At 38.1% G+C, this 23,775-nt stretch overlaps 1 protein-coding gene across 1 annotated transcript; it reads left to right on the top strand.

The window, feature by feature from the left end:
* Positions 1-1,648: 1,648 nt before the first annotated feature.
* si:dkey-103g5.4 (uncharacterized) lies at positions 1,649-16,118 on the top strand. Its single transcript, XM_053506915.1, has 19 exons — positions 1,649-1,793; positions 1,895-2,230; positions 2,324-2,698; positions 3,682-3,852; positions 4,410-4,567; positions 4,647-4,787; positions 4,884-5,031; positions 5,117-5,250; positions 9,606-9,749; positions 9,982-10,171; positions 10,261-10,335; positions 10,461-10,616; positions 10,693-10,752; positions 11,648-11,764; positions 11,892-12,043; positions 12,218-12,304; positions 15,188-15,334; positions 15,420-15,572; positions 15,727-16,118. Exons 1-19 carry the CDS (start codon positions 1,649-1,651, stop codon positions 15,877-15,879), a joined length of 3,042 nt encoding a protein of 1,013 aa, XP_053362890.1. The 3' UTR covers positions 15,880-16,118.
* Positions 16,119-23,775: the final 7,657 nt, after the last annotated feature.

Genomic DNA, 23,775 nt, shown 5'->3' on the forward strand with positions numbered 1-23,775 from the left:
GTGTTATGGAAAGAGTGAATGTGCTGGCTGAGGAGATGTCAGAGCTGGTTTCAGTGGAGGCACAGAGGCAGGGATGCTGGGCAGTACTCAAACAGGGGACCGGGGCACGTCTACTGTGCCCCTCTTCTGGATCGGTACTCACTAGGGATGACATAATTGGTAAGTTCTTGCTTTTTTTCTATCCAAATATGAGAGATGTCCAAGGCCCTACATAGGAAACTATGGAAACATTGGAAAAGGTTATAAAAAGATCAGCTACAAAGCTTGAACCATCCTATGAGCTCTGTGAAAAGCATTAGAACAAAATGGAAAAAAGGCACAACCCAGAAATTGTAAACATCAGCCCAAACTGAGTGCTCAGGCAAAAGGGCAATTGTCACAGCAGTGTCTAAGAGTCCAGACTGAAGGAGCTCATTGGCTAAAATAGGAAATCTCAGGCAAACCGCAACAATATCAGCTCTTTACAGACCCGGGTTCTGTGGGAAAGTAGCTAGAAAAATCAATATTCTTTTATGCCCTGGTGACACTTAAGTACAGCAATTTGTTCAACAACCAAAGAAAAATGTCAGATGCAAAGCAAATTCATAAAAATACAAAAAATAGTTTACATGGCTGAAGTTTAATTAAAAATTTGTTGCATGACCTTAAAATTGCTATTCACCAACATTCTCTATTCAGTTTAAAGGAATGGACAAAATGTGCAGTGACAAAGTCAGCAAATGTTTCATCGTCTGTGACCCCTTAAAACTACTTGCTGCAAAAGGAAGTGTGGGTGAATACCTATCAATTAGGATTGAAGAATTTCAATTCATTCATTTTATTTCTGTAAAGAGTCCCATCAAAAGGAATAGAAAAAAAATTACATGATATCATGTTGCAAGACAGAAAAAAGATAAATAAGGTGGTGAATACTTTCTACAGGCACTGCATATACCTAACGCTCTGGGATAATAGCGTGTGGGGGCTGTTAACCAGTTAAGTAACTGCCCGTGTCCACAAATCATAAGTTGCATCGATCAGTCACAAGTTTTAAACAAGCTGACAAACGTCTTTTTTTTTACTTCAACCTTTGATTATGTTTCCAGCCGAAAGAAGTCAATCTTAACAAGAATAACAATAAGAATTTCAGCATTGCATGTTCTTTGCGTGAACCTAATAATGTAATGATATACAGTAATTCCACATTTCATGTTAGGTTTTTCTTTGTTCCTAATAAAGTTAAAACTTAGTTAAAGCCTTTTATTGCATTAATTTTTTTTAGGCCAGGGACTGACCTATTGGCTAATGTAATTTGTGAGTTAGAATCAAGAGGTCTAATTTCTGCTAAATATAATAATTTAATTAGAAACTCTTAGATTTATTTATAGACTGTAAGTATGTTTGCCTACAGTCTGATGAACTTAATGGTTTTCCAGACTTACGTTATATACTTCATACTTCATAATTTGTTTAATGTCCAGTAAGTGAACTACCCCATCTAGTGGTAATTGAATATAGGAGGTACTGCTCACTGGTGTGTGAAAATGATTGATTGGTAACACACTGTAAACATTGCACCGATACAGCACCTGATGGGTCTGTCCGGGCTTCTGATACCGTCCACGTGGACCCCTGCACAGGACTCATCCATCCAATCGCAAATGCCCACATGCTCCTAGCTAGCGGCCACAGCATGCCTGTGCCTTCTGACTTCTTCTTGCACACTCAGACTGGCCGCGTGCTTCCTGTGGCTGGGAATGTAGGATTCGACCCCTCTAGCTCCACTCTTATCTACACAGCCGATGCTTGTCTGGGTAAGTCGGGGGTGCTTTATTTATCAAGATACACCTGAGTCATGATGTTTATAGTACTGTACGTGAAATGTTGGACATGACTTTAACATCATTGATCTTAGGTGAAGTGGGAAAATGGGAGTCTCCAGTGCTTCCGTTCATTCCCTACCCTTCATCCCGGCATTCTGATCTGCTAGAGCAATGCAAGTTGAAAAGCCTCCAAACAGGACAAAAGCTTGTATTTGGGGGACCCATGTATGATTATGAAACTGGTGTAATTGTCTCAATCCTGGCAGTCACTATCCACCCCCAGACAGGGATGGTGTACCCGGTAGGTGGTGTTCATGTGTGCCCTGTGACGCGACTCCAACAGCCTATTCAGATTGGTTGTCCAATGCTGGATCCTCGCACTGGCAATGTGGTGCTTATCACTGGTGTTACTCTGGACTCACATACAGGTCAGACCATGAATAATACATTTTTTTGTCTACATATGCAAATATGTAACCTAGGACTTTCAAAATGACATTTACAGTACGTCTGTGTTGTAGGTGCAGTTCTCCCAGTAGGAGGTCTCTTGCTTGGTGAATCCTTCATTGAGCCCCTGAGTGGCAGGCTGGTGCGTACTGGTGGAGGCAGCATCCGGGGGGGAAAAGTGGTGCCACATGCAGGAGGTTTCCAGGCTCTGCTGGACAGCCAAGCTCTTGGTGCACGGGTACGTGTGGTGGAGCTCATACGGGCCTACAGTGATGAGTGGAAATCTGGGAGTTTGGAGCTCCACAATGAGATCAGCAAAGTGAAGGCAGCTGCCTTAGACTTGGAGCAAGCCTGGAGAAACAGTCAGCACTGCATGCTTCAGCTGCTAAGTTGTCTGGAGGCTCGGCAGGAGTGGGCTTGGTGGGTGGCTGAAGATGGAGGCAGTCTAGGTAAATGGGTGTGAGTAAACAGTCACAGTAAATTTGATGTGAGTAAACACTTAAAAAAAATGCATATTAAGTTTAAACCTTAATAGCCTGCTGTGAATGTGTCCTCAATAACAACCTAATATTATCCAAAGTGCACAAAATCACATAATCTCATTTGCATCAGTGACTGTCTAGTGCAACTTTGTATTTTTAAATTTGAATGTAAGTAAATATGAGAAATAAATGGTTTATTTTTTTTCAGTTTGTCTAGTTGTAATAACTTTTAAGTCATAAATTAAAAAGCACTAACCTGTACAATACAGTATGTTAATCACTACCTGATGCCAAGACTACAGCCTATAAGACTATAGAAAAAGTCCACTTGCATCATCATGCAGGAGGGCACCTTGTAGTGTTCTTACACCCTTTCCCTTTTTTTCCCCACCACATTTGTAATAAAAAAAAAATTAATAACCAGGTCATACAAGCAACACAATGTGCATACAGTACTGCACATTACTGTACTTAGTTAAACTTTTGCATTATTAAATTTTTGCATTATTGCATTTTTATATATTTTAAATATTTTGCTAGTGAGTAATTCTTATACATTATACTTTTATATATTCTAGTGGTTTAACATTTCTCTCACAAGTATCAAACATTTGGATGCAACTATTTCAATGGGCTTTCGAGATAAAAAAAAAAATCTTTCTACATTGTAAAGCAATGCTGAAGGCACCAAAATATGTAATAATCTCAATCTTGTTATTGCAAGGAAGACTATGAAGTAGCTGTCTTTTGGGTTGTCATTGTTATTTAATAACCTAATGTCATATGTGTTATTTCATAGTTTTAATAAAATTCACTATTGTTCTATAATGAAGAAAATTTTAATCCAAACTATTGACTTACCTACTTATCTATTTATTTCCAAAACATAGCTTTAATTTTTTTCTTATAAAAATAATAATAATAACATATACAGTATATTCCTCTTGTAGGTGATATCAGTCTGCCTGGCATGGAGTTGTCCCTGCCTGCTTTGCCGGGATTTGAATATCCGGACCCTGGAGGTTCTGGATTATCAGTCCCTGTTCTCGGAGAACAGATGGATTGGATGTCAGGGTGTATGGTGCCTCTTGCTGGAACCATGGAAGATGCAGATGGCAAGGGTGAGGCATATTTAAAAAAAACAAAAACAAAAAAAAAACTGGTTAGCCTAGCCACCTGACTGAAAACTATATTCTCCTACTCACTCACTTATTCTCTATACCCAGTTATCTTGTACAGGGTTGTGGGAGGCGTGGAGCATGAGGTAGAGTAAACACTGGACAGGGAGACAATCTAACACCAACACATATGCACTGTTGCCAATTTGGAAATGTCAATTAGCCTACTGTACTCTGCATTATGCACTCTTTGGACTGTGGGAGGTAACCGGATTCTCACCAAGCATGGGGAGAACTTGCAAACTTCACGAATACAGAGGTGGAAATCGAACTCTTATGAACTGCTTAGTAAAAGCTGATGAATTTCTGATTCTGACACCCCCACTATGCTTTTTAGCAAATAGTCAAATTATGGCTGACTCTTAAAAACCACCATCATTTTTATTTTTTTTGTAAGAAGAAAGCAAAAGTAATGTCAGAGTGGCATGGCTGACTCAAGACTATGTGTATGGTCTGAATGATATAACCTGCTTTCTCATCAAGAGCATGAATGTGTCCAGGGCTGGTTCCTATCCGCTTTGGGGCACAGACTGTAGACCCTGTAACAGGGGTTGTGGCCCCGGTGGTAGGAGTTCAGCTAGATGTGTGGAACAGGACTGTCGTCCCAGTGACCGCGTCCCAGTGCCTGAACATAAGAGAAACTCCAGACATGGTGCTGGTGAGCAAATTTGTTTACATTATATGTTTCTCAAAGGCTGTACGTGCTGAGAGGATGTATATGTGTGTCTTTGGTGCAGGCAGAGGCTTTACAAAAGGAGTGCAGAATGAGGGCTCAGTTCTGGAGAGAGCAGAGGGTAAAGGAGGAGGAACTGGTGGCAGATTTTGACAGAACTCTGCGGGAGTGCCTTTACACAGCCCTTCAGGAGGAGTCAGATCATGTGAAGCTCACAGCAGGCTTGATAGATAAGAGATGGTGCTAAATGTGAGTCGAAAGGCCTTAATCATTGTGTGTGTGTGTGTGTGTTTTACTGTAGCTTATGTGGAGAGACACCGAGAAGAAAATAAAGGAGGCAGCAGCCGAGCTACAGGAAGCAGTCTATAAAGAAGCTCAGAGAAGAAATGCTGTGACGTCAGAGCTCTCGCTCTTGCTGCCCAGACACATTCTACTCACTCTTACTGGAGGTGATGTCTAAACACTATTGAGAAGCAGTGGTGATGATGGGTTTACAACAGAGCATGAATCCCATGAATGTGTGTGTTTGCGCAGGTGATGATGAAGAGTGGAAGCAGCAGCGTGACTGGTATGCTGAACTGACCTCAGTGTTAAACAGAGTGAGTGTGTTTATGGCAAGGCAGCAGTGGGAGCAAGATCAGTCCACACCTCGGGGTGATGAGCAACAGGTCAGTCTCAACACTTACTGTACGCTCGCTTCCCTAGACACTACCTGTACAGTATATTATTATGGAGATTCCCAAAACAGACACTGGATTGATAATCATATGTCATATGGCTGTAGTGATGGTTTAGGTGAAAAAATGTCAGCTAATACACTAGTATTAGTGCTGATTTTATTATTTTTTTATGTTGCTAAAACTTCAGAGAAATTGCAATTTTTCAGCATTATATTGTCTCGTTTCAAACAATAATAATTTAAAACGCAAATTATTTATATTTCTTTGAGTATTGATAGTAATATTGGTGTAAGCTTTTAGAAACATATGAACACTGTAAGTGTTGCTTAAATTGGTTGTTGGTAAAAGCTTAAAAAGCTAAACATCTGTAGTGTCCGTAACCATGTCAGACACATGCTGCAATATCTAAATTTTGCATTTTAGAATAAAACGCTTTTCCAGGTTTATGTCTTTTCATGTGAAACCTAAATTGGCCAAGCTTATCTCAATGACCATTAAGATTAAAGATTTAAATAAAAAAAAAAAAAGGCCATGAAATTGTATTTAGCAAATGTTTCTTTTTATCTCATAAAAATATAAATGTGTATGAAGATTTACAAAAAAATAAAGCATGGATCAGGTGATAACATCATTAGGTATTATGAAAAATGGTGTTATGTGAGCATATCTGAAAATTCACTCTTTCACCTAGGTGAGACTTTTTAGCACCAATACCATGTTTGGGACGTGTACATTTCCATGTGTTCATATGACATTTTGCTTAAACTGCTTAGCAGTAGGTTCAGTTTCCATTCTGTAATCATTATTTGCTTGGAAATTGGAGACCTTCTGCACCTTTTAAGAAAAAAAAAAAACATTGTGTTTTTTAAAGCAGTCATTTGTCCTCATTATACAGATTAATTAATGTCATTTAAATTTAGGGTTGTTTCAAAAAGAGATAAACAAACACTCCAGGTTTGTACAGTGGCGACTATGCAGGTCGATGCATCACTTCATGCACTTCTCTTCTTACTCTGACACATCCATCACTCTGGAATAATCTGGACTCCACACGCCACATGTTCTTTTTTCATTGCTTTAATCAAATACAAACTTTATCCTCCTTAGCAAACTGAAATCACGGTATCATATCACACTGTGTGTGTGTGTGTGTGTGTGTGTGTGTGTAAATGTTCTTGCTTTCACTATTAATTATTTTCATCATTTCAAATGTAAATTTTTTTGGGGATAAAACTTCACCAACCATTAGATCTCCCTTCATCGATTTTATTACTGACCACATTTGTTTCCCACCTAACTTCAGGTTTCAGCACTATCCTTCTTTAACAATGCATGGGACAGTTTAAAACCCAATGTCAGTAAATAAAAATCTTCTTAGTTGGCTTCTTTGCTTGATGCAATTTACAACTGTTTGTCAGGCATTTTTAAGACGTTTTAAGTTAAGCATCAATCATCAGACAAATTAATTCCTGTTAACTCATTTACATTCCAACACCTTTAAATAGTTGTTCCTCTTCCTGACTTATTTAATTTTTTTTTTAATCTTAAAGGTAATAAAAAAACTCAGCTTGTCATATGACGAAGACACATAAGGGTATCAAGCCTTCTTTCCTGAAGACTCTCCTATACAAGAACTTCTACACATACTGTACATGTAGCATATCAACCATGATTCATGTTAGACACGTACAGCAATCAGCCAATATGTTTAAAACACCTAGGTTTTGGGTTTCTCTTGGGCCACCAGGGTGTGGATCCACAGGGCCTCTGGGGTAGGGGGTGTAGTGTCTGACACCAGGACATTGACAGCTATGGGTAGGAGCCTCCATGGATTGGAATTGTTTGTCTTGGTCGAAGGCCTTGAGATTGAGAACCAGTGAAAGGCAGGTTGTGGTGCACTGGGTGTTCTGGTGCCTTTCATTTGTGGCCAGTGTTAACTTTTTTGTGCTGCATTGGCTTTTCTCTGGAACCTGGCAGGCTGGCCTTTTGGCCTTTTTGTTTACTGGTTCACACATGGTTTTTGGTGTTGTTCAGTTCACCTGGCACTGGTACAAATGTTCCTGCTGAATGGTGTAGCTTCCATAGTTTAGAACTCATACCACATTACATTGAGCTTAATGAAATTAGATTTGAGAATTCAACAGCACGTCCACCATAGCATCAAATCCTAACCATGCCAGCTCCTTTATATTTGGCTGCATGCTGCACACATTTATATTCAGGGCTGTACCTGCCTGTATAGTTGGTGAGAACGTTTGTGTTTCTACATTTCCCACTGCAGCCAATATGCGTGGCTTTTTCTCGTGTTGCAGCATCACTGCACATCTGAGTGTGCATAAGAGCTCCTTAATGAAGTCAATCCTTTGTAAGATAGCCCAGTCGCTCGCTTGAGTAACTATTCCAAGAAATGAGTTAGGCATTCATTCAACTGTGAAAGATCCAGTTTCAGTAGCGAAGCATTAATATCAGCCTTCAGAACATTTGCTGCTCCGGAGCTGCACTTCTGATCATCAGAACACTTAGATGCCAGGTTGTCAGTGCTCTCCACCCAGGCAGGCTCATTATTCATGTTTAGAGAATGGTAAGCAGCTACTGGCAGTACATCAGGGTCTGTCTGTATATGAGACAGCTGTACTAAGCTTCTCTGAATTCTACACTTCATTTCTCTGTGTTGCGCTAACAGCTCGTGTTTTTCTCGCCTGCTGATGACCCATCTTCATTTCAATGATTTAAAGAGGCTAACTTTTCCCGTTCTAGCTAAGCCTTCTGTGCTTTTAGTGTTACTGCTACAACAACCAACAAATGATAGCTTATGGTTTTGCTCCTAAGGGGATCGGCAACCGTGTCTGATGTTCACATAGTCTGCGAGTTTCTTGCATTACAATCAGCATAATATTTTGGTTAGGGCAAGGCTTATCACAGGTCTTCCCATTCTTAGGCTATCCTAAGCAGTGATCTCTCTCCATCATTTAACATCCATCTGAGTCTGTTAGAACAAACAGTTCACCATCCTGCACTTTAACATTTCTAAGATTCACAATAAGTTTCATGAATTTATAAATGTGTTAAATTAGCTATATTGCATCCTGCCACTCACTACTGCTTAATGCCACATGTCTGCTCTATTATTATTTAGAGCTATCATGATATTATTTGTAATAATAATAATAAAAGAATGGAATGGGGGCTTAATTGATGCTGTGGTGACCATTTTTACCTGCATTTTGGGCTTTGTTAAGGAAACAAGCAAATGGGAATACTTCTGTATACTATTTCTAAAGGAAATTGCCATAGTGGTTTTTCATCACTAACTTTATTATTGGGTTCATCATTTAAACCAGTAAAGGTATTTAATAGGGATGGAGAAGAAAAACTTCATTCACTTTTGTAATACCTATCACACTACTTGTGTGCCAATTCATGTTTAGCTACAAAATCATTTCTTTTTTCTTTCTAGTTATATACAGTACTATCTGTCCTGTGACTTTATTAGGGTGGAATTTAATTGCACACTCATAAGCGTGTTTTAAAAACTTTACAATGCCATCTGTTGAATTCTGCATTAAACTGAAATCTTTATGTGTTACCGTGAAGCACGCTTATAAGCCTGTATTAAAAAATTTACAGCAACATCTGTTGAATTTTGAGACAAACTAATGATTTATTTGATTTAAAAAAAATGATATAAGGGCATTTTACCTTTAAATTCAAAGTAGCATATCTTCTTTTTCCATGGGACAATTGTGATGAAACAAGGCCTATATGGTACCTCAAGCTCAGCCAAATACACCTGTTCAAACCCCATTACCTTCTTTCAGTAGTTTTACCGTGATGTGTGCACAAACAAACAGATAGACAAAAATGTCAAACACCATCTTGATGTGTCCTCCTACTCATCTAACATCCTCCAAGTTATTATTATAAAAGTATATTATTATTATTATTATTATATCATGTGGTCCTTAGTCCTTACATCCCTAATATTTATGTATTTCTTTGCATTTATAAACATTATAAAAAACTTTTTTTTATATATATATTAAAGGGTAACAATGACATAACATTTTAAAAACTAATTGCAAATAAGAAAAAAGTCTCCCTAAAGGCCAAAATTCTGTCTGAACCAAAAGCATCTTGTTGTGTCTAGCGTTTTGTGGTTTGTTAAAAGGAAAATATTAAACCCTGTCTCTGCATTCCTTAGATTCCACTTCGTTCTCAGTTTATTCAAGAAACCTATGCTACACCAAAACAACAGGTTACTGTAAACTTCTCCAGCCGTTTCAACGTTGCAAATAAGCCATAAAACAGTCAATGTAGTGAGCACAGATTTGTACTTGTTACAGGATGAACGGGTGCTGCAGGATGAACAGGCGAGGCAGAAGGAACTGTGGGAGCAATTAAAGCAGAGATACACCGAGCTGGAAGTTGCTCTTTCTTCAGTGCACTGGGCCTGTGAGCTCAGCCAGCTCCGTGCTGATACTGCAGAGGTAAAACACCACACACACACGCGCACACACACACACACACGTGTTTAAGACGTTGCACACCAACGTGTTAAACACGCCACACTGGACTCTCAATGAGCTCAGTCAAGGCTGATTGCACTTCGAGATGATTTCACACATCAGCATATTGTATGGATAAGCCAGAGCTGCTTTATATATAGCATTGTATCAGACATATACAAGTTCTATATTCATGTTTTTCTGCTCTCAATAGGCCATATTATTAGGGTCATTCTCATATAAGGATTATGGTATGGTGCAACATAGAGGCAGAAAAAACCCTCTGAAAGCAGTGGCCCTGACTCAGCAGAAGATGCTCCCTCAGTTGGAGCGCCTCATTCAGCTGCTCGAGGATGGCAAACTTTCCAGTCTCTTTACCAGCGCCCAAAGCCAGCAGAGCTCCGGTACAACAAAAGTCAACATAGAAATGGAAATTAGTGTCCTGCGTTCTTTATAAGTCTTTAATATGTTTTTTTTTTTTTTTTTTTTGCAGACCTGCCAATGAAGCATGTGTTTGAGAGGGACACAAGCTCTAGAGCATGGACTGAATCAGTCCCTGTAGCTAAAGGTATTGAAAGTATGAATGAGTTAAACTTGTCATAGCAGCAGTTTTTGTATTTTCCTCATCTTTGCTCTGTAAGGTGTTGCGTTCTAGCTGGCCATTGTGATATTAATTTGATTTTTGGTGCACAGATGCCAATCTGTCTCGCTGTGCAGCAGTTTCTGCTCAATCACTGAAAGATCATGAAAAGGCTTCGTCTGTGAGCGAGCAAAATGAACTGAAAGCTGCATTGTACGGTACATCCCCTACCCACAGAGAACAGGATGTAAGCCCCGCTCAGTATCAGGGTAAGGCAAGATTCTGACCATCAAATCTCTAGTGACAAGCGCTTCAGCTAACCGTCATAACTTTGTGCTCATACAGAGGCCCAAAATCTCAAGGAGACACCATTTCCCATGCACATGACCATCCCCAAACTGTCAGGTAGGCATCTTTTCCATTTGTTAAAGACTAAAGAGGAATGGAAATATTTCATTAGATAGGATCATATAACACCATGTTATATAATACTTAATACTTTTTTCTAAATATGCATACATATTTAGATTTTTATCAAATAAAAAGAACATATTTGCTTAATACAATTTCATGCCCTTTTATGTATAGTAGTGTCTGTAACTTTTTTGAAATCAAATCTTTCAATGATAATTGTCATTCAGATGAAACTTGGCCAATTTAGATTTAACATAAAACGACATAAACCTGAAAAAGGGTTATTATTCAAAAATGCTAAATTAAGATCTTGCACCATGAATTTGACATGATTACCTACGTAAACTCTCTCAGTCTTCATCTATACCGATTTATCCTGTATTCAGGGTCGCAGGGGGACCTGGAGCCTATCCCAGGAGACTTGGGACACGAGGCAGGGTACACCCTGAACAGGGTGCCAATCCATCGCAGGCCACACACACATACACACTCATTCAAACACTACGGGCAATTCGGGAACGCCAATTAGCCTAATCTGCTGTACATGTCTTTGGACTGTGGGAGGAACTCAGAGTACCCCGAGGAAACGCAACCAAGCACAGGGACCAAGAACAAGCAAATTCCATGCACACAGAGTTTGGAATCGAACGCGTCTACTGGAGGTGCGAGGCGACAGTGCTATCCTTTACACCACTATGTCGCCACGATTGCGTACACTAAATTTATTTATTTTTGGACGGAATGCTTTCATTTAAGCGGCAATTTTTACAGGTCATATGCTTCTAGATGCTCTAGATTTTAGTATCAATACTTAGAAATAGGGAGAATTTGCATTTAAAAATTTTGAAATAATTATTGCTGCTTTGTGCTCAACGACATCATCCAGGTGAGGAATGGGCAAGTGTCCTGGAGCTCTCTCCGATCTTCCAGCTTATCCAAGAGTTAGAAGAGACACTCAAAGTTCGAGCAAAGGACACAGGTCTGCTGAGCGGTGAGCACGTGGGTCAGTCCCTACACTCTTTTTGACCACTTGCTGTGTTACGAAACGCTTGGTTGTACTTTGTAGTTATTAGAAGTTGGTCTACTTAATTGACAATGAATGGTTTGAGCATGGTGTGTTTGCGCTGTAGGATCAGGTTGCCCCTTTATCGATTTTTTGGATGCGCAGTGGGATTGCGAGGGAGAGCTTGTGAAAGTCAGTGCTGACAAACTTAACCCGCGGGAGTTTCTGATCTACCAGCACGGCCAGTTGCTTCTCCAACTGATACACACACACAGAGTGGTTTGAATCTTTTTATTTCTCTCTCTCTCTCTCTCTTTCTCCCTCTCTCTCACACACACACACTTCTTCATTTTAATTTATTGTGAGCTTTATTTTACAGCCAATGAACAATGACATATTGGAATGTATTGGAAATTACCTCTGATTAGTTATGCTTGGGTCTGTACCTTCCAGGCACCAGCAGTGAAATTACACATCGCTTCAAGTCTGCCTACAAATAACTACTGCTGCAATGCCTTCCGCAATTCCTTTTATTACCAGGTATGGCCGAAGTAAGCATATAATACTACTGGACGTTTGTTTTAAAGATGGAGAAATCTCTTCCATATTATCTATAGATGTAAACTTTTATAATATTTAGTCTTCTACTCACACTTGTACTACTGATATTTCTGTGTTTTAAACATATTCATGTATTTGCGTCTATGGTCGTGTGTCATGTTAATCCCCGGTTTAAATTGTTCTGTAGAAGTCTAAAAGAACAAATCAGGTGGAATTTATATAAAAAGAATGAAAATCCGATAGAACTTTAGTATCCCAGATTTTATGAGGCATTCAAGTCAAACTGGGACTTTTGATTGTGGAGAATATCAGTTATGAGAATAAAATCTACCTTTGTCTTTTAATATAATCCCCTGCTACAATAATACAGGCTATCCTTTCGTTTTTTTTTAAGAATCAGGCTTTAGAAATGGGTCTATAGAAATGGTTCTGTAATTTGTTAGGGGTAAAAGTTTTATGTAGAATGCTAAAACTGGGGTCAGAGCACAGTGTCTGCCGGGATACAGGACCCCTGGAGCAGATAATTTCACTAGCCTTGCTCAAGGGAGGAAGCTTTGACAGTGCTGGGTCTTAAATCTCCGACCTTCTGGTCAGGAACCCAGAGCCTAAACAGCTTGAGCCACCACTGCCCCATGCATGAGGCACAGTGTTAAAGTGCTTGGCGCCGAGTGGCACAGTGTTAAAGTGCTTGGCGCCGAGTGGCACAGTGTTAAAGTGCTTGGCTCTGTGTGGCACAGTGTTAAAGTACTTGGTCTATCATCCGGAGATCAGGAGTTCAATTCCCAGGTGATGCTCTAACCTCTTCGTCTCTCAGAGCGGAGGGATAAGAGGTACTTTCATTCAGGTCTCACATTAATTACAGCCAATAAGGGGCGTCAGTGGATAGAGCTGTCCTCTGAGTGTTACGCCGCCTCCAATGGTGCGTGAGCGAGCAGTTCGAAAAGATGTGGCGTCACCTGGTCTAGAGGAAACATGTGATAGTCTTCAGCGCTTCCGACTGAGTGGTGGTAGTAGTTTAATATAGGAGCGCCCTAGTGATGGGGAGGAATTGGATACGACTAAATTAAGGAGAAAATCAGGAAAAAAAAAATAAAAAATAATAATCCTATCTAAATTCTATAGAATGTTTTTGCACTGTTAAGATGCTTCAGGTAATAGAAAATGGTTGGCCAGGAGACATTCACCCTAGGACATCAAAGCACAAGTTAACATATTTTTAGGTTTTCAGTGGCAATTCAAAAATAATTCATTTTACAATCATTTTACAATCCCCTTATATGATCATTTAAATCCAATTAAAATGATCTCAGTGGCACGTGGTTAGCACTGTCCATAAATAATTTTAAACCATCCAAAGCCATTATTTATAAGCAGCTTTTTTGTAAGAACAAATGATTAAAAAAAATGTTAATGTGCAGCCAGATACTGGGGAATGAGAGGAGTGTCAAGCTGCAGTTACACACAACCTTATGACTATATTTTGCTTTATAGTCTGGCCAAACTGCCCGGCCAAAAAAGTCATTTTGCCTTTGTATTGAGCAAATGAAACCACTAGAGAGAACCACCAAGAGAATTGTATTAAGAACCCTTTAGCGCATTATTAAAACCTGGAAGGATAGTGCAGATCCATCAGCCTCATGGAAGGAATGTGTTAGAAAAAAACAAAAACATAAATGGTCATTTTAATGGTTGGTGAGATGACACTATAAAAAAAAAAAGACAGTAGAAATTACAGCATGTCTACACACAATGTGGAAAAGAGGATTCAGTTTCCTAGAGAGCGTAAAGATTGGACTTTGAAGCAATTGAAAAGGGTCAGGTGGTCTGATGAGTTCATACTGACCCTATTCCAGAGTGATAGGCATGTCAGGGTAAGAAGGGAAGTGCATGAAATGATGCACCCAGAATTGTTTTTGCCAAAGGAAATGCATATACAGGACTAAAACTAATGTCTACGTTTTTAGCTAGCTAAAGTGTTTAGTTGGCTCAACAGTGAATGCTTGTTAATAATGAGACACAAGAGATGGATTCCCTATGTATAGATTATAGATTTCCTACATGTATATGTATAGATTCCCTATGTATCAGGGAATTTTTTTTTTTATTTAAAAAATGCAAACTGTCTTAGCAGGGGGCGGGCGGAACACCCTGCACAGGGCACCAATCCAATGCACACATACACACAATCACACACACTACGGGCAATTTGGTAACACCACTTAGCCTAATCTGCCTAATGTCTCAGGACTGTGGGAAGAAACGTACCTAAAAAAAAAAAACACCAAGCATAGGGAGAACATACATTTACATTACATTTACATTGTAGGGACAGGGGTAGCTCAGTGGTTAAGGCATTGGACTACGGTTCGGAAGATCCCAGGTTCAAACCCCACAACCACCAAGTTGCCACTGTTGGGCCCTTGAGCGCGGCACTTAACCCTCAACTGCTCAGATGTGTAATGAGATAAAAATGTAAGTCGCTCTGGATAAGAGCGTCTGCCAAATGCCTAAATGTAAATGTAATGTTCATGTTGCATGAAAGTATGCTGTCAAACATCTATGTGCTAAGTACTTGCAAAGAAAAACAGTTCTTTACTTTAACTGACCTCATACTGTATGACTTGTGAGTCGTCTTTTAAGGAAAAAAAAGATGAGGTTTAGAAATCCGTGGGAGGGATGGAGTTAAGTTCATGGTTTAACAACAGCTTAAAATAAAGACAATTTATATAAACATTGGAAATAATTATTAGTATAAAAATTACGATGGGATCATTGAACTTGAATCGTATTATTATATGCCCAAAAACATTTGTCTTGGCGGTACATCTCTTTCATAAAGGCAACACATGATTGTGTTTCTAGGAGACGGATGGTACTCTGTACGTGCGCCAGCAGAGGCTGCAGTCCGTAGGATCTTTCTCTCTGTTGCTTCTGCACTGTGCTGCTCACATATCTACCGGGCAACTAAGTTTTGACCCAACTGTTGCTTTCCAAAGGGCTTTCTTTAAGGTACAAGTCAGGCCCATACACCCATGCACCATTTATTTTCGTAGCATTTTCGGGATGTCAATTCTGCTTTGTTTTTATGCTCCAGGTCATACAAGTGTGTCTAAATGAGTTGTTCCGGGCCAGACTCGAGCTTGATTCAGCTGAAGACAAGAAACAAAGCACTGATTCAGCTATTAATAGCCTTGTGCTTGAGAGAGTGCAGAAGCATGACTCAGGAACTGTGTCTGAGAACCTAAATGTAAGCCAATTAAATGTAACCTCTGCTTCGTTGTCTGGATGTAAGGTACAACGCTGAAAGCTGGGACGTTCATTTAAGAGGTGCAGTGTCACCTGGAAGCAGGTTGTGATTAAACAGAACGACTAATATATTTATTTATTTCTTTTTTTGACAGGAGGTGACCAGGCTGCTAGGGAAGCACAAAGAAAATTCAGTGTTCAGGAATATAGAAAGCCTGCTGAGAGAGAAGACCCTGGAGGTCAGCCCAAGTGACAGTGAGCTGCCAATTAAACATGGAGCAGAAGGCCAGGGCATTGCGCCAGAGTGAAGTGATGAATTGGTGTTGAAATACGAGCGCTGCTGCCTTTCCCTGAATGTGACAAGACTGAATATCTCATCCAAACTACTGTATGTCGCTCCATGGGAGACAGATGGTGGCAAAGACAATGGCTTTGTTTTGGAATGAAGACATTCAAGTAACTAGAAAAATAAATAAATACACAATATAAGAAGCACAGGGCATATACATTAATTAACTTAAAAAAAAAAAAAGCAAAATTGAATATGTTAAGCATGGGACATACTGTAAGTGTAATGCAAATCACTGCACAATTTAATGTTAAGATTTTGTGTTGGACAAAAAAAAAACCCTACTAAAAGGCAAGGTTGTGTAGTCAGCACTGTGTTATTAAAGGTATAGTAAAAAAGGTTGTGTATATTTTTTTAAATACGGAATGCTTTCAGTATTTCATACAGCAAGGCCATATTTAACATGAGGTCATTGAGTAAAAAACTATTTTTTCTGACAGTTTTTGATTTGAAAAATTAACGAATTCTGCCCAGATTTTAAGTTTTCTGGAATTGTTGATTTTATAATTTTTTTCATTAACCCCCAATCCATGTGTGTGTGTGTGTCTGTGTCTATTCTACCATTGTGTTTGGTTTTATGAGTAAATTTGTCTCACATCAGGTCACTATATTTTAAGGTGGAGCAAATAAATTCATGCTGTTGAAGTAAAGCACATTTCCCACTGTGGTCCTCTAATGTTATTTAATCAATGTATAAGATCTTTATTTCTTTCCTGTTTCATACTTATTAGATGCAATTATAAGTTGTTTTTTTTTAGATCATGTTCTCATTTCATTGCATACACCAGATTTTCTTTTTATCAGCACAAAGCTACCAGACCGTGAGGGGATATACAGTGTGCTGAATTAGACAAACAGTTTATTTAGTTAGAATCGCTGACTCCTGCTTCAAGGGTGTAAATTTAGACATACTGTAATAGATAAATCCAGTTCTGTGGGAAAAGTAAAAAAAAAAAAAAAACCTCAGCTCAGTTATTTCCAGTTGCGAGATAAATCACAGGTTTATATTAATGCACTATTTTAATACATTATTGTTTTTATAGTACCAGCTTACATACAGTAGGGACCTGTATAATGGCTAAGGGGGTTAGCACCTGTAAGGCAGATGTTCCTCATTAACATTCAATAATGCAGCTTAGACTCTGCACTGCTGAAATCTCTTCATTTCTGCCAGATCAACATCCACCTTTTGGAAGATGAGATTTTGGAAGAAGAATGAATGACGTACCATCCAGTAGGTGTAGCAGATCTACAAAGAAATATCTGTAAGTGCTTGGACATCTTTGTAAGAGATGAAATACAGTAGGCAGATGGTGGCACAATCATTGACTCAGGACATCAAGAAATAAAGACATATTGTAGGTGTGGGCTTTATGTTAACACAAGATGCCCAAAAACCATGATCTATTAAGAATTATTCAGCTCAAGACTGATCATAGCCAACCTTAGAATGAAATGAACAAATTATATGATTAAAAACTATGGAAAAATAAAGTGGTAAGCAAATAATGTGTGGGCCCAATGAATGAGGTACTGTAACAAGTAACATGGGTCTCACCAAACATCACCAGAAATAACCAGATAGAATACAGTATATACACATAGAAGTTTATTGGACATATAGTTGGACAAAGAGACGCATATACTGGATCTGAGTGCAAACTAAGAGCCAAAAAAGCTACATTTTGAAAACTAAAATATAAAGTGAATGGCCTCAGAGATAGAGAAACATCAGAAAACTTCAAGAGCTCACTCACCAACAGATTCAAACAGTATTGGGGGAAAACAACTATACATAAAGAATGAGAAAAATCAATTAGAGGAGAAACTTAAGAGCGAAAGCAAAGGCAGAAACAGCTTATGCAAATGTACACAAAAGCTTTGAAGTCGGAAAAGAAATGTTTCAGCAAGCTTGCATCATAAGGTGATGAGTCTGCAGCAAATTGAAACATGAAGACCTTTACTAACAAAGTATTCAGACACTCCATACAGGGTTATGGGTTGTGATTGGGTCTAGAACACTAAATCCCACCCATAAAAGCTATTACATGCACTCAAGAAAATAACGAAAACATTTCATCTCATAGACAGGCCACTTGGAAATAATTCAGAGACATCCTTTATTATGCCCCATATTTTGAACTAAGCTGATTTAAACTTCACCATAAAATACCATGTTGGGAATCAATTCAGGCACAGGTCAATTTCACGAGATAATGCACTAAAAAAAAAATAGGACATGATGTGCATGAATAAATGTGTCACTTGAGGCAGAAATGTTTCTACTGTGGCCAGGGACAGACGGTTGTAGAACACTTTGTAGTCAATTTGTGTGAGAGTCTTAAAAATAAACCATCACATAAGGTGACTAAAAGCCCATCTGACACTCGTTGTGACTACAAACCCTTTCAATCTAGTGTCAGTTACTCTTCTGGAACAATGCACGAATATGTAAGTCATATTCGTTTTATATTAGATTTGTGCCAGTCAAGAAAAAAATATTTTACATTTTCTTATCTATCAAGTTTTGAAAACAAGTGTATTTTTTAATACTTGAATTGTGTGTCTCTTTTGCACATTTCCCAATCAAATAAACATGGACCATTTTAATATTATGTATGGTACTGTGGCAAAGTCTTGAGCCACCCCTCATTTCTCCATATAAAAAATTTAATTAATTGTAACAAATGTGCCTAAAGATCTGCTGTTTATGCCTCAGCAGCAACCTCATTTCTCCTCTCGTCTTTTCCAACCACTCAGCATTCAGCATCACCAGCATACAAATCACTATTCTGATCATCTCTCATCATCTGCATCTGTTTCTCAATAGTTCGTGGCTTAAGTTAGATGTTTTTTAATGCTTAAATGATTTATAGGTCACTGTGTGGCTTAACAAACAAAAAACATTACTCTGAGACTGCTCAGGTACAAGGACTAGACTAAAAATGAGAGCCAAAAAGTATAAACATTATTAAAATAATTGAACACAGACAAGGCTGATCCTGTGTACATGCCCATTTTGGGAGAAACTAATGAATATTAATGAGCATGCAAATGCAACAGTCACGTGACAAGTTGTCAAAACAAACAGATGTCACACCCCCAAACAAGTGAAAAATTTTCTTGCCAGATTCCGTAAAAAGCTTGTCTTTTTTGTGAATTGGCCCTGTGTCTGCCACAATGGTTGTTTTAAAGGAAACTATAATAATATAATAAGGTCTCGGGTCACATGATCTCAGTGCCATGGACGGGAGGTTGGGCTTAATGAGCATACTAAAAGTACAGGCTGCACAAAACACACTCACTTATCTTTTATACCGCTTTATCCTTTACCTAGGGTCACGGGGGGCCTGGAGCCTATCCTAGGGGACTTAGGGCACAAGGCGGGGTATACTCTGAACGGGGTGCCAATCCATTGCGAGCCAATTTGGGAACGACAATTAGCATAATATAGATGTTTTTGGACTGTTAAAGAAAACCAGTGTACCTGGAGGAAACCCACCAAGCACAGGGAGAACATGCAAACTCCATGCACACAGAGACCCTAAGGTAGGAATCGAACCCTGGTCCTGGACGTGCAAGGTGACAGTGCTAACCCTCTTAGCCATTTTCAACTAAGCTATTTTTAAGTTATTACTATTATTTTTACGCCATGCAAGACCAAGATAATAACGGTAGGATTAGTCATTTTTATGAATATTAACCTTATTTATTGTGTAAAGTTGTATGTGTTGTATAGTCAATGTCAGTGCTGTAATCAATCTATAACAATTTGGGTGAATACTTTTTTTTTCTTAACTGCAAACACTTTCCCACATGCAACACATTTTAATATAGTTGTATTTAAAACCCAAAACTTCATGAATAAACTGCAGCAATATTATACTTATGTTTTACAACAAAACAATCCATGTAGATACTTTAGGATATTACAGTACTTCATGCAGTATACCAAGTTTAATAAGATGCTAATTAATGACATCACCAAAAAACTAGATGAAGAATTTACAGATCACCAAATAAAATACAAAGAAGGGAACATTTTAACAAGGGAATATGATTAATTAAAAAGATGTGCACAGCATTTTAACAAGCTACTTAACTGACCTACACTATTAGATGCACCACTTTATCACAGAGGCTTCATATAATTTTGAATATAATTCGTGAGAACATCCAAACCAGACAGCAAATATTCATTTAAGATGCTTTAATCATAAAAGTCAGCAGAACCAGACAACATTCCACTTAAAGTTCTCAAATGAATTCCAAATTTATCCGCATATGTTTTTGTTTTTTTTACAACTTGTTCTAAAAGATCAGGGATGAAGGAAAAAATGTCACAGGGATGGGATGAAGGTTACATCATAAAGCTTTCAAAGTTAGTAGCAAGGAAGGTCAAAAATAGAATCATGTTAATGATCCTTCAATAAACAGTTTTTAGCTTTTGGTTTTAGAAGAGAAACATCATCACTGACCACATAGCAACCTTTAGAATAGTCAGTAAGCAGTTTGTCAAATGGAATCATTTATAGATTCATAGATTCGAGAAGCATTTGACAATGATGACTGAAGAACCCTCTGGAGCCTTATGAAACATTATGGCATCCCTAAGAAATTGATCTAAATCTTAAAATGTTTCAATGACAGGATGACCTGCAAACTTCTGCATGCTGGAAAATTTTTTTATGAGCTTCACGGTAAACACCAGCATAAAACAAGACTGTGATGGCACCTTTCTTGTTCCTGTTGTCCATTAAATGAATCATGAAAGAAACAACAAAAGGAAACGAAATGGGATCCAGTGAACCTTCAGAGGCTAGATGACCTCAATTTTGCAGCTGATAGTTTGTCCATACCTCAAGTACCAACCAACCGTCAGATACAAAATAAACAACACTACTGACAGCAAATGTACAGCCGAATATCAAAGAAACTCAGATAATAAAGATTAACTTCACCAACTATCATAATAAGGGATAAAATCTTGTAAGAAATATTAATTATATTTTGGAAGTTGTCTGCGGCAAAGTGGTTTAGTGGTTAGCAGTGTCACCTTGCACCTTCAGGTTCTGGGTTTGATTCCCGCTTCGGGTCCGTGTGCATAGAGTTTGCATGTGCTTCCCATTCTTGGTGAGTTTTCTTCCAGAGTCCAAAGACATGTGAAGTAACCAAATTGCCGTAATTAATTAGCACCCGTCCAGGGTGTACCCCGTTTCCTGGCATAGGCTCCAGGACCCTGCGACCCTGTATACAGGATAAAGCAGTATAGAACACATGAAAATGTTAAAAATATGGTTATACACATACTATGGGCAGTTTGGGAACGCCAACTAGCCTAATCTGTATGTCTTTGGACTGTGGGAGAACAGTCCAAACTCCAAGCACACAGACCCCAAGGTGGGAATCGAACCTCGGCCCTGAAGGTGCAAAGCGACAGTGCTAACCCCCACTGTGCCGTCTTAAACAAAACTATTTTTAAAGTTGTTTGATTATACAGTTTAAATAGACCATATTTATAATCTCAACAAGGACAAAGCTGAAAATGTTTCACTTAAACATTAAGTCAGTTCTGCTATATGAATCCAAAATCTCCAAGAGAAGCACTCAGAAATCACAGACATTCAACCAATTCATTGTTCTGGAAACAAACAGAGCAAGAACCAGTAGTGATGAAATGAAGGTGGTTAGGATTAACCTTGAGGGAACCTGCAAACAACATGACAACGCAAGCACTGAAGTGGAACTCTCAAGGAAAAAGAAAGAGAGGATGCCCAAAGAACACCTACTGGAGCCTAAAATAAAAAAATGGAACAAAGCTTTAAACCATCTAGAGGCAATAGCAAGAGATCGAAACAGATGGAGGATGGAAATCATCAATGATCTACAGTATGCTCGACTGGAAGCCAGGAAACTAAGTCAAGTAAGAGACTTCAAGAGGGGCTGGCAAGGCAATGAAAGTCTATAACTGCTGTAACAAGCTTGTTTTGTGGGTGTATCATACAATTAAATATAACTTTATTTGGATAAAATATGAGATGTTGTTTCTTTAATAAAATGTGTTAATTAATTTAAATTTTGCTTATAGAATAATGTATTTTCCCCTGTTGATTAAACATGTATTCCTTTGCCCCCATCTTGGATAAAGTAGGGTTAACTTATCAACTCAGATGAGCAAACAAACACCCTAGTCGTGTTTTTAGAATTAATAACTTTTTTTAAAATGCGTTTCTCATGTGTGCAATGTCACACTGGATATGTTATACCTCTGTGCTTATGGTGATGGGCATATGACATGCCTCTTATTAAAAATGCTTTTGACTTTATGTCTGTCAAGTGTACTGTCAGACAATCTTCACATGAAAAAGAAGACACATTATTTATTAAACTGGGTCTTGCATTATTTTCTAAGTGGGAAAAAAAAACTTTGAAAGAAAGACCATCAGGAGGCCATGGCCCATAACGTCTAGGTGTTTGAAAAGCCTAGCAATGTACTGTAAGAGTAAAAAAAAAAGCATAGAGTCAGAGTTTATTTTTCCTTCCACCTAGATCTCATAAAAATAATGTATAATGACTGAATGCAAGCCACTTAAATAAGGCATGGGACCCAGGAGGCCTGTTATTAAGCTACTTGTTGCATAAAAACTCTGTCTATATTGACATCATAATAATTTTCTGCATTTGTTAAAAGTACACATGCATCTCAATTTCAAATGCACCACTGAAGTAGTTAGTGCTATACTTACTATCAAAACTAGTTATTCCCTGCCAAATGTTTCTTAGCTGATATGTTGATGGGTGACGTCTGAAGTACTATAATTGATTTCCATCAAACTTCCACTCCATATAGGTCTTAATAATATTTACAGTGTGCTTAGGTGGCCATTATCCTGCTGAAACGAAGGTATTAGACAGTTTTCCCAAAGGTACATGCAAGGTACAGCATAATGAATACAAAAATTGGCTTGTGATGAAATAATGAAGCCGCCATTACCTGCCGACTGTTCCTTAGCTTCTTATATGCTGATACGTGGGGTCTGAGGTGGCAGAATTAATACTGCAAATCCCATTGGACTCCAAGTAATGATGTTTGCAGTGTGGTTGGGTGGACATTATCCTGCTGAAAGAAAGGTTTGTCCAGTCAGTTACAGGTTACAGTAGTTTTCTTCAAAGGATATCATAATGAATGAACATCATAATGAATAATAAAACAACCCCTTTATCATTCATTGTTGTATTGCTTTTAACCATGTGACAAAGATTAATGCTTCACAAAACAAAAACATAAATGTATTTAATTAGTGTACGGCTTAATGATCTTCATCTAAAATACTTATAGTGTTATATAGTGTACAGTTATAAAAAATGTGGCTTGGATCTGGTCATCACACTATGTTTTATGTTTATTCTCTACATGCGAGCATGCTAGCGTTTCTGCATATCTACTGTATGCTTCAAAACTGTTTTAAAGAATGCATCAGTATGGAGATAACACAATATAATATTGATTCTGTGACAAATCACTTTACACATTAATGCCTTTCTATTAATATTTTTAGCAGTTCGCTTTGTTTTAAAAATGTTTTATATGTAAAAAGTCACTACAGGTTTTAATGTTGCACATAATTTTTAAATGAAAAAATCTGCTATAAAATAATGCTTATTTTTTACTTAAATTTTTATTAATAAAAAAATCTAATATTTGTAGCAGATTAGAGAATATTGCTTGAATGAAGTATAAAGTAGAAAACAGCTAAATATACTAAAATTAATAAAATACAAGAAGTGAGAAATTAAGTAACAAATTCAATTCAAAAATTAAAAATTAAGTGACTATTTGATTTAATTTAAACCT

This window comes from Clarias gariepinus, chromosome 11 (assembly GCF_024256425.1).
Source record: "Clarias gariepinus isolate MV-2021 ecotype Netherlands chromosome 11, CGAR_prim_01v2, whole genome shotgun sequence".
Lineage (NCBI taxonomy): Eukaryota > Metazoa > Chordata > Actinopteri > Siluriformes > Clariidae > Clarias > Clarias gariepinus.

Coding starts and splice junctions, on each gene's coding strand:
- si:dkey-103g5.4 (XM_053506915.1), top strand. CDS start 1,649: ATGCTCCTAGCTAGCGGCCACAGCATGCCTGTGCCTTCTGACTTCTTC. Junction 4,788..4,883: donor TTCAGGAGGAGTCAGATCAT/GTGAAGCTCACA, acceptor GTTTTACTGTAG/CTTATGTGGAGAGACACCGA. Junction 11,765..11,891: donor GCTGAGCGGTGAGCACGTGG/GTCAGTCCCTAC, acceptor TTTGCGCTGTAG/GATCAGGTTGCCCCTTTATC.